This window comes from Lucilia sericata, unplaced genomic scaffold, assembly GCF_015586225.1.
Source record: "Lucilia sericata isolate MDLA Ls3-8-SP2 unplaced genomic scaffold, ASM1558622v1 Contig000117F_arrow, whole genome shotgun sequence".
Classification (NCBI taxonomy): Eukaryota; Metazoa; Arthropoda; class Insecta; order Diptera; family Calliphoridae; genus Lucilia; species Lucilia sericata.
In genome coordinates, this window is record NW_023994149.1 from 666,507 (window position 1) to 678,508 (window position 12,002).

Below are 12,002 nucleotides of genomic sequence, written 5' to 3' on the forward strand. Positions count from 1 at the left end.
AAAATTCTTTTAATTAAACGCAATTGATTTTTTTTTTTTTCAATTACGCCTAAGAAGTGGTATAAAAATAAATCATTCAATTCTTGGTAAACGCGACCATAATCTTTGTTTTTAAGTACCATTTTTATGGCACATTTTAAATCAGAATTACAATAGCAATATGCCAACAGCAATGAAATTCATTTAACAATATTTTCCAGCGTTTATAAGAGGAGTCATTGTATCCTTTTTACCCAATATGTTTTCCAAATGTCTTTTTTAAAATTGTTACATTTTACAGTTTTTTTGTTTGCTTGTAAATCAGAGAGAAAGCTAATCTTCACACAAATCTGGCATTAAGTTGTTGAGATATCGTGTCTTAAAATTTAAAATTTTGGCATTAATTGAGACGTTATGACAGAGCAGAAAACCTTTTATTAATAAATTTTATGTCTTTCGAAAGTCCAATCAATATATCGTCATACCTTCATTCATCTCCGAGATATCTGGGTTTCGACTTTTTTTAATTTTGTGGCCTAGGCTATAAAAGCTCAATTGACTTTCTCCTATTTCGCATAAAAAGCATGTTAAAATAACAGGTCAAATGGCTAGTATGGCCTAACCGAACAGGAGGGGAATTCATATACAAAACAACGCACAATAAACCCAAAAAGACCATACATACATACATATGAATGTATGTATATATGTAAGTATAGAGTTAAAGGGCAATCACGGCCGACACTGTGGGTATGTTAAAAGGGAGACAATTTGCATCATTCAATTTCAGATAAGATAGTCCAAAAATAGTAATACAAATCCCTTTTTCTAGGACGCTTTCATGTTGAGCAACCTCTTTTTTATCAAGATTTCCAAAATGTGACTTTTTCCGCCCTTAGCAATGAAAGTAAAATGTAGGTTATTAGCATTATAGACCTCTCTAGTTGGTCTTCAGATTTTGAAACATCTGACAAAATTCATTGTGTTCCAAATCTGAAAACCAAACCTATTTTATCCTTTCCACCGCAAACACTCTGCTGTAGGGTTTTAAAAACCAATTTCGTAGTAAATAAAATGAACAAAAAAATACTTGTGTGCCATAATAATGGCAAACGTTGCGGAAGTCAAAATGGCAAACAAAAATAGCGAAAGGAAAAAAAATGAAATCAAAAATTGTTAAATGTTTTTGTGTGTATGGAGTAAGTATGAGTATTAAAAAATAATTTACCTTTTTTTCTTTTGTTATTGTTATTGTTGGTAATGTTTCTGATAAATAGACTAGGTACGTTGTTACTTACTGCTGCTGTTATTGCTATTTATGGTTAAACAAAAATTGTCGTTGAACAAAAGAGACATTAGACCTGGTCTTAAAAAAATAGTCGATAGTTGGATGGATTTCGTTCTTAAGTAGCCAAAATAGTGATTAGCCCCCACTGTGAGATGATAATGAAATTAAAAAATTAAAAGCTTTTTTTCTTTTCTTTTGTGTTGATCGGCATTAAGATCCCTGATCTCTTGATGCAAGATTTAAGATCAATCTAATTATCCCTATCGAAAAACAATTGAAACTACCCAGAAAAACTAGGCAATGGCTTCCAAATGAATTACTTACCTAACAACATACTTTTCAGTGACTACAACATATCGTCTGGATTACATAGAAGTAGTCTAATAAGGTCTTACTAATAATATGTTATATAAATACTTCCTAATTCATTAGTCATCTTGCGAGTAAAGATATAGAAACTGTTTACGTTTTTTCATGCGATTTACATGACAACTTTTTCTGATTACTTGTAATCGTTCGTGGTAAGTATTTGACTCCAATGACATCACCGTGTTAAAATAATGACTTAAAATTCTATTGTGTAAGCAAATTTTAGCATTTTAACTCCTTACATGGTAATGAAAGTTTTTGGTAAATATCACTGAGGACTAATCAATAAATTTAAAATTTATTGATTAGTCCGCTGACTAGTCTATGGACTAATATGTCGAATAGTATATTGTCTTATCTGTTGCTAATCTATTGACTAGCCTATTGAATAGTCGTTGGATTTGCCTATTGATTAGTATATTGATTAGTATATTGATTAGTATATTGATTAGTCTTTAAACTAGCTTTGGACTAGACTAGTTTTTTAACACGCATTTCAGAAATTAGAATGCATGTCAATTACATAAACTAGTCTATTGCCCAGTCTATGAAAAAGTCTGTTGGCTAGTATATTGACCAGTCTATAGACTAGTTCATTGGTTACACTGCTGAAAAGATTATTGATTAGTCTGCTGAATATTTTATGAACTAGTATGTTGAAAACTAACATGTTGCCTAATTTATGGACTAGTCTATTGATTATTGTGTGGACTAGTATATTGACTAATCCTTTGTATTATATGGTCTTGTCTGTTGACTAGTCTATTGATTAAACTCTTGACTATGGACTATCAACCTCTATTAACTATGGACTATCCTAGTCCATTGACTATGGGTTATCATAGTCTATTGACTATGGGCTATCCTAGTCTATTGACTTGACTTGCCTTTTAACTAATCTATGGATTAGTCTATTAGTCTATAAACTAGACTAGTGTATTAACATGCTGCTAGACTAAAGTCTACAATGGATTACAGTAGTTTTTTAATTAGTATTTATGTATATGAGCTAGTATTTTAACCAGCCGTTTTGGCTAGCTTTACAACTATGACATGGGGGTTCTGCGGTATTTTTCTTTACCGGAAAATCTACTATAGTACACAGAGGAAAAAGGAAATATACACGCCTGGTACCAAATTGACACCAACGAGATTATAATTTTTCAATAACATCCGCTGTCAAAGTATATGCATACGTACGACAAAACTATGTAATGTTGACAACGCAACGTTGTCAACATTGCAACAATTCGTTGTCGAAATCTAAATTTTATACACATTCGTTGTCTAAATGTTAACAAACGTTCGACAACGAATTGCTGCAATGTTGTCGACATTACATAGTGTTGACGTAAGTATGTATATACTTTGACAGCAGATGGTATTGAAAAATTATAAACAGTTTGGTGTCAATTTGGAACCAGGCTCTGTGTACTTGACTGATTGATCTGAAACTAACTATTACAAAACTAAAGAGCAATCGAACTACCGAGAAAATCCATCTTAAGCAAATTTATTTTTTTTAGTACCTAACTAATACTACTTCTGTTTTTAGCTTAAAGTCATTGTTTGCTGATTTTGCTCGGTTTTATGAAATTGAAACGGAAATACATAAACACACGTACTTAAGAGAAATGAAAGAAAAACAGGAAACTTATTGAAAATAAAATGTCGTAAGAAATTTGTTAAAAACAATAGCATTTTTACTAAAAGACATATACATATACATACGTTATATGAAGTTCTTGTAAACAGAGAACAGTTAAATTAAAAATGTGTTTCAGTTGGCAAGATTTCTTTAAGAATATTAATACATAGGAGGGGAAAACATAAAAGTTATTCGAAAATAATTTTGAAAAGAAAATAAAGAAATGCCTTATTAGACTGCCCTCTTAAACATATGTAGGTAAGTTAATATATGAGCATATGTTAGCTAGAAGTTAGGTGTGTCTGGTTTCGAATTCGTTTTTCAAACAAATTTAATAATAAGCAAAATGTTATATTTAAACTTAAGATATGGTTTATTTTTATCTTCTGTACTGTTTTTTTGGATAATTTAATTATACTACACTTCAAGTTTTTCCCTCAATTTTAAACTTGACACATGTAAATATTTGACAAGTAAGTGTTGATTGTGTAGATAATTTGACAGTTTTTTTATTTTCATATTCGTAGAGTATTCCACGAATTAGGGAATGTTTTTTGGTAAATGTAAAAATGTTTTAAGGATTTTCTAGTTTTAAGTATATGTTGTTTATCTTTTTATATTTCCATGGAAGTTAAGAGCAAATATTATAAATGCTTTAGAGAAAATAGAAAAGTTTAGGAAAAATCTTGTTAAAATACCTATGCAAATACATACCTAAGAAAAATTTTTACTTTATAAGAGCTGTTGATATTTTTAAGTGGAATTTAAATTTAATAATGTTTCGGCATTATTTGACTATTAAAAATTAAACCTATATGATATCAATTGGAATATAAGTTTTAAATGTTTGTATAGGAAAAATTTCGCAGGAAAATATTATATTATCATTATTGTTTTCTGAAAATATTTATAGAACATTTAGTTGAATTTTTAGATATTTAATTTACTACGAATTTTATATTTAAGTTTTTAAATATGTAGTTATGAATATTAAGAATGTTTTAGTTGACCCAAACTCATATTATTTGCATATCAGTATTAAATAAAACTCCTATATTATTTACATAACTATTCAATATTAAATTTACTTATTAGAAGTTAACAAGAATTTAATTTTCAAGCTAAGAAGGAAAAGTTGTTGAAAAGTTTTGCTATCAAATATCGTAAAGCTATCATTTTCTACCTTAATAATGAAACGATTATTTTTGTCATTTCTTATAAAAATCGTGAATATTCAAACATTAATTATAGCATGTTTCGAATCAGATCAAAACGATCACAATTTTTTGGAATTTTCCTAGAATCTCAAATATTCGAAAACCTTTAACTTTAGTTTTGATTTTTTTGTATTTCAAAAATTGTATGTTGATATGCAGGACAACAAATTTGTAACCCAGAGAAAATGTGTACTTTTCTACAAGATTTGTCTCAGAAATTCTCCATCACATCAAGAGATATCATGTCATAAATATTGAAAAATGCATTATTTGGTCATATTTTAAACCTTAAAAAAGTTGTATTTGCTGAGACAAATGAATACGAGTGTGACTATGATATCTTCAGCATACAAATCTTTAATCAGACATGCTTTCTAGAAGTTTGAAAATCACTAAAATCGGTTCAAAAATAACGAAGTTATGAGCAATATTCCGATAACAACATGATTTGTTCAGAATTTTGAATATATTTCGGATCAAGTCCATGCTCACCATATTCACCATTCATCTTATTTACCCTTAAGAAAAAAATATAACAGTACTTGAAAAGGTACTTATGAATTGTCCCAAAATTGAGGTGACCTACTTCGTTTAGCAGAGGCACACACTATATTATTTCCATCATGTCACAAAGCATAGACACAAACCTTTTATAACAATTATAACACTTATAATTCATACAATTTTTTAATTTTTTTCCTACAGCATATTCAACAGCTGCTTTATTGGCCATTGTCTTTGCTATACCATTTGGTATACGAATGTTGGTACACAAGGACCGAGGGCAATGGGAAGAATTTGGCCCAGCTTTCTATACAGCACATTTAGAACTATTTTTGGGTAACGGTTGTTTAGGTGAGTGAACAAACTAAATTTCCAACTAATGGTGAATAAATAAAATTATTCTTGAAATCGCGTTACAACAGGTGTAGGTGTTATGATGCTGTTAATACTAACCATAGAACGTTACGTGTCAGTGTGTCATCCTAGTTTTACACGACCCGTAATGGGTCCTCCAGGGTAATATACATATATTAAGAGAACATTATGTGATGTAATATTTGTTTATGTAAATATGAGAACTAATGATATTTGTTTATATTTTTGTTATAGACTCATTGTATTCCTAACCACAATGATAACTTTTGTTATCTACCTGCCGAGTGTGTTCCGTGGGGAACTTATTAAATGTGTTTTACAAACAGATGGACGTTTTGTTTATTTTCGTAGAGATAATAATGCATTTTTGAGAACAATATTTTATTCGGTAATAATTTTTTGAAATATTTTAAATAAGGAATTTTAATTGTTTAAAATTTTTCAGTAATTTTTTATTATTTAAACTTTGTATTAATATTTTTTTATTATTTCTTGTCTAGATCTATAAGGTTATGCTGGAAGTGCTATTTAAATTAATACCAACTGTTTTAATAGCTGGTTTGAATTTACGCATTATGATGGTTTATCGTCAAACTTGCGAGAAAAGACGTAAAATGACCTCGTCTAGAGCCTCATATATTAAGGATGCTGAAGAAAGAAGACTATTTTTATTGCTAGGTGAGCATCTGATTGACATAATAATGTTGTTAAATAATTAATATTAATTGTCAAATTTTAGGTAGTACATCTATATTATTTTTGGTGTGTGTCTCACCGATGGCAATTTTACACATGACAATTGCTTCGGAAGTTTTACCCAGTTTTTCATTTCAGGTGAGTTAATAGGGGGGATTTGCAAAATATTGAAAACAAAATAATTGCCACAAATTTACTCTGTGTAATGCAAAGTAAAATGAGTCGCTTTCATGAAGTCCCCAATTAATCCAATGCGGAAGTCAATCGTCACTTTATTGCCCCCATCTAGTTGTGACAATAGACACTTCTTTAACAAGTAGCTTTTTAATCGCCAGAACAGTGGTACATCTAACTGGCAGGTAAAATTAGTAGTTCTGGAATACCAATTCAAAAAGCAGAGAAAGTTTAATTTGAACATAAAGGTATGCATTGTAATCTACGATCTAGAAGTCGATTCTAATACATCGACAGAAGATATCGGATGAAAACAGTCGTCAAACGCTTATCTATTCAATGCTTTTGTGGCGGAGAAAATCATAGTTTTTGGATTGCTATAGGAAACTTAAATTGTTGTCTGAAGGTACCCTTAGTCTACTGGGACTATAAACTGGTGATGTCACTTCACTCCTCGGCTAGTCGTTGGTATGATCTGACATGGGGTCTAACCAGAGGACCACATAATCTGGTACTACGGGTGGCCAGTTGCCCGCAGGACTTGTCCTGGCCTTAGTGGCTGTGGTTTAAACCCAAATTCGCGGGAAGAGTGAGTTGCGGTTAAAGGACTGATGTAAAGTCAATATTTCGGGATAAGTTCGGTGCTGTTGCCGAAACAACAGATATCCCACAGATGAGTGACTGTGGGACTAAGCTTTGGAAATGAGTTGGTGTTGATTGTATATGGTACAGGATGATTGTGGGGTATGCGGGCCTCACCCACCCGTTTACCTAGAACAAGTGTGTCGTATGTTTTTCTCTTATGAATGTGTTGGATGCATGAATGAATGCATGAATGTGCTGGGTTGAATGATGATGGATGAAAGGTATCTCATACAAGTGATACCATAAAATTGTCCTTCCTTGTCCAGATATGTTCAGAGTAAACTCTGTTCATATCAGAATTACAAAGTCTCGGCTTATTTAATTGATTCGTACTTCGGTCTATCGGTTACGTCTCTAGATGCTGTTGCCGACTCAACAGAGGCCATCCCATCTGTGTGGTTGTAAACGGAATTCATGTTTGCATATTAGAAGTTAAGCAACGGGAAAGCAATAGTCAGAGATTAGATAGCTCAAGTACTTAAGCGAAGTGCACGTATACTGGAGCGGAACTTCCATATACGTAAATTGTCACTTGCGTGTAACAAACACAATGAGGCGGTGGCGAGTTGTCACAAAGCACCACCGATAAATAGGCCAACATGACAGGTGTTCACTTAAAGCACTTCGACATTTCATGTCTCCAACACTGGAGTCTATAATCTGGTACCACTGTATCCAGGAGATCCTGGAATATCAGTTCCAGCCTGGTTGTTGGTGGTGGTTTAATTAAAAATCGCAGGTCGATTATACGGATAAGTTCTGTGCTGTTTCCGAGACAACAAATAATCCACAGGTGAGAGACTGTTGGACTAAAAGTTAGCAATGAGTATGGATGTAGGGGTATGTGGGTCGGATGTTTTTCTCAATGAGTGTGTTGGATAAACGAGAAGTGTGCTGGGTTGAATAGTGATAATTGTAAGGTATTTTATACATCTATCACCATTAAATTGTTCTTCCTTGCCCGGATAGGTTTTACTCTGTTCATATCAGATTTACCACAGTGTGTTCTGTGAAAGTCAGATCAATACCTCTGCATATTTGATAGGTTTACCTAAATAATAGGAAACTGGAATTTTATCATGAAGCCAGCAAGCAACGTTAGCTTTCCTATTGGATAGTCTCATTCACTTTGAAGCAGTGTATATGAAGTCGAAAGAAATATGCTTTTCCGGAAACCTTTCGGGTGATAATTTAGTGATGATTTCTCAGGCGAAAAAAAATTCATAGATATATCTCATACTTGTAGATGCAATTCAAAATAGAACTTAAATTATTTTCTTGCTTTGAACCCTTCAAAACGCTTATAACAAGAGACGTTTATGTTTATATTCACAATAAAATTAGCTTCTTCTTAAATACAAATACTTATTCCTCTTTTGCCCCTACGCCACTGTTCTAACAAAAAATAATGAAATTAAACAACACCATTGTAGGTGTGCAAACATGTAAATCTATAATCGTTTTCATTTCGTCTTTATACAGTTTAAATGGCCGCCTTTCCGCACACGAATACATACATATGAACACGAGAGCAAAAAGTGTAAATGAATTTTTGTCCAAAAATAAACAAGTTCGTGCTATTTTTGGAATAGTTACTGCTTGTTTGATTCTTTTTTGCTGCTACTCTACTACCTTTTCAATTATAATCATTGATGTAACCTTGTAACCTCTTAACCATTCTAGGTTTTTAGAGCATTGGCAAATCTATTGGAGTTGACCAATTATTCCATAACCTTTTACATCTACTGCTTGTTTAGTGAAGATTTTCGTAATACTCTAATGCGTACGATTAAATGGCCCTGGATTAAATCGCAATTGTGTCATCAGGTGGATGAGGTGAGTTAAGGAAACAAAATAAATATATTAAAATTTAAATTTATTATTTTACATTTATTTTCCTTAAGGTCTCTGCCAAGCAAACACCTCTTAATAATTTTGATAAATTAACTTTGCGTAATCATCATATAACCACCACATCGGGCGTATGCACCGGTATTGGCCGTTCCAGTAGCATTTGATGCAAATTTGTTCTAATACTCTAATTAGTTATATTAATTTAAGTTGAAGAAAATAAACTATTTTTTAAAATTCAATACTTATTAAATGCTAAATATAATATTAAAAAAAATACATGTAAAAACTAAATCTGTGTTCATTGTTACAAATTAATATGAAAAGAGTAAAAAAAGAAAATATTTTACAGTAATATTAAAAGAAAGTGAAAAAAATGTTTACTGTAAGAATACTTAATGAAAATATTTTGGGAATTTACAATTATTTATTAAAATAGCAAGAAAAATTAAAGAAAAACCAACCATATTAAGTATACTATTTATTATAATTTTAAAAAGTACATTTTATAAAATGTACAAGAAAGAACGGTATGCAAATCGAATAATACTACTCAACAAAATCTTAATTTTTAAAAAACTATTTCAATGTTTTCATCTAGACTTATATAAACTAAGCTGGGGTGGAAATTCAGTCCAGCTCTGGTTCTTGTTCTGTTCTAGTTCTGTTCTAGTGCTGTTCTAGTTCTGTTCTGTTCTAGTTCTGTTCTAGTTCTGTTCTAGTTCTGTTCTAGTTCTGTTCTAGTTCTGTTCTAGTTCTGTTCTAGTTCTGTTCTAGTTCTGTTCTAGTTCTGTTCTAGTTCTAGTTCTGTTCTAGTTCTGTTCTAGTTCTGTTCTAGTTCTGTTCTAGTTCTGTTCTAGTTCTGTTCTAGTTCTGTTCTAGTTCTGTTCTAGTTCTGTTCTAGTTCTGTTCTAGTTCTGTTCTAGTTCTGTTCTAGTTCTGTTCTAGTTCTGTTCTAGTTCTGTTCTAGTTCTGTTCTAGTTCTGTTCTAGTTCTGTTCTAGTTCTGTTCTAGTTCTGTTCTAGTTCTGTTCTAGTTCTGTTCTAGTTCTGTTCTAGTTCTGTTCTGGTTCTGTTCTAGTTCTGTTCTAGTTCTGTTCTAGTTCTGTTCTAGTTCTGTTCTAGTTCTGTTCTAGTTCTGTTCTAGTTCTGTTCTAGTTCTGTTCTAGTTCTGTTCTAGTTCTGTTCTAGTTCTGTTCTAGTTCTGTTCTAGTTCTGTTCTAGTTCTGTTCTAGTTCTGTTCTAGTTCTGTTCTAGTTCTGTTCTAGTTCTGTTCTAGTTCTGTTCTAGTTCTGTTCTAGTTCTGTTCTAGTTCTGTTCTAGTTCTGTTCTAGTTCTGTTCTAGTTCTGTTCTAGTTCTGTTCTAGTTCTGTTCTAGTTCTGTTCTAGTTCTGTTCTAGTTCTGTTCTAGTTCTGTTCTAGTTCTGTTCTAGTTCTGTTCTAGTTCTGTTCTAGTTCTGTTCTAGTTCTGTTCTAGTTCTGTTCTAGTTCTGTTCTAGTTCTGTTCTAGTTCTGTTCTAGTTCTGTTCTAGTTCTGTTCTAGTTCTGTTCTAGTTCTGTTCTAGTTCTGTTCTAGTTCTGTTCTAGTTTTGTTCTAGTTCTGGTCTAGTTCTGTTCTAGTTCTGTTCTAGTTCTGTTTCTAGTTCTGTTTCTAGTTCTGTTCTAGTTCTGTTCTAGTTCTGTTCTAGTTCTGTTCTAGTTCTGTTCTAGTTCTGTTCTAGTTTTGTTCTAGTTCTGTTCTAGTTCTGTCTAGTTCTGTTTCTAGTTCTGTTCTAGTTCAGTTCGAGTTCTGTTCTAGTTCTGTTCTAGTTCGGTTCTGTTCTGTTCTAGTTCTGTTCTAGTTCTGTTCTAGTTCTCTTCTAGTCTGTTCTAGTTCTGTTCTAGTTCTGTTCTAGTTCTGTTCCTAGTTTCTGTTTCTAGTCTGTTCTAGTTCTGTTCAAATTCTGTTCTAGCTCCTAGTAACCAGAACCATAAAAATTGGTTGGTCAAGAAATTCTGTTGCAACATCTAATAAATTTTGGCCGTGTAGAAGCTCCGCGACGATTTGTTGAGTAGTTATATTCAAATGTAAAATTTGCTCATGTATTTAATTAAATGTTTTTTGTAAATTATATTTATATATACAAACAATATATAAAAATAATTAATTAATAAAAATAATAAAAAATAATAAATTGGTGGTTTTATTATACATGTAAACATGTATAAAATGCAGTCAACAGATGCCTGAAATAAAACAATTTTTTGTTTGTGGAACAAATATTTATGAAGAAAAATTAAAAAAATATGTACTTTATTAAGCAACCACTTTATTTAGTAAAAAACAACTTGAAAAAATTTAAAATATTTTTTTAGTAGTAAGAAAAATAAAACTGCATTTTCGTCTGACGAAATATAAGATTAATTAAAACTTTTTATAGATTTTAAGTGTTGAAATTTTGTTGTTCAATTTTAGTTTATCACAATTTATCGTTTCAGGAATTTTAATTATTTCATTATTACCACATATACAATACACAGCACATTTCAAGTTATACATATTTTATTGTAACATTAACTGCCAAATTACTTATCTGATTAAATTTAATTAAGTTAACAGAAATATATGAAATTGTTTTTAAACCAAAGTTCGTTTTATAGGTTTACTTTTTTTAATTAAATACCAAATAACTGGTGTAATATGTAGTAGCGTTTGATTTGGCGTTTAAAATGGTTTTCGTTGAATAAAACTAAAAAGAACAAAACATGTTCTTGCAAAAAATAAAATAAAAATATGTTGTTCTAAATATATTAGAGAAATTAAATTGATCTTTAACTTCTAACATTCAGCATTTTACACTTGTTTTTTTTAATTTTCACTTAAATATGCATGCATGTTATTTGGTAAATCATATTATAAAATTTAAGTTGTTTCTATAACCCACATTTTACAATAAAACAATTAACTTTAATAATAAATAATAACATACATACATAGTATTACTAAATATACCATTTACTTTATGCAAATTGTTAAAAAAATAATGAAAGTAAAACTGTTGAAAAGTACCTATAGAAAAAACAATAATATTTGAAAATAAAACAAAGAATAAACAATAGTATTTAATTACCTACATAAATATATTATTAAATTTAAAACATAAATAAATAATAAAATTGAAATCCTAGCAAAAAAATCAAAAATATATTTAAAACTTAAGTGAAAATATTACCAATACCAGAAAAAAGCGTAAATATTTCTAAAAAAGAAAAGAAAA

At 30.7% G+C, this 12,002-nt stretch overlaps 1 protein-coding gene across 6 annotated transcripts in view; it reads left to right on the forward strand.

The window, feature by feature from the left end:
* Nucleotides 1-8,958, forward strand: part of LOC119600576 (probable G-protein coupled receptor B0563.6) — a 67,296-nt gene extending 58,338 nt beyond the window's left edge. For 5 of the 6 annotated variants that reach the window (XM_037950897.1, XM_037950899.1, XM_037950895.1 and 2 more), the window contains 7 exons: nt 5,207-5,356; nt 5,428-5,521; nt 5,615-5,768; nt 5,881-6,058; nt 6,120-6,214; nt 8,579-8,731; nt 8,800-8,913. In XM_037950897.1, coding sequence (XP_037806825.1) covers nt 5,207-5,356; nt 5,428-5,521; nt 5,615-5,768; nt 5,881-6,058; nt 6,120-6,214; nt 8,579-8,731; nt 8,800-8,913 — 938 coding nt within the window. Of the gene's footprint in view, nt 1-5,206; nt 5,357-5,427; nt 5,522-5,614; nt 5,769-5,880; nt 6,059-6,119; nt 6,215-8,578; nt 8,732-8,799 lie in introns of all 6 variants that reach the window. The other variant, XM_037950894.1, reaches the window with a different exon arrangement.
* The last annotated feature ends 3,044 nt before the right edge of the window (nt 8,959-12,002 follow it).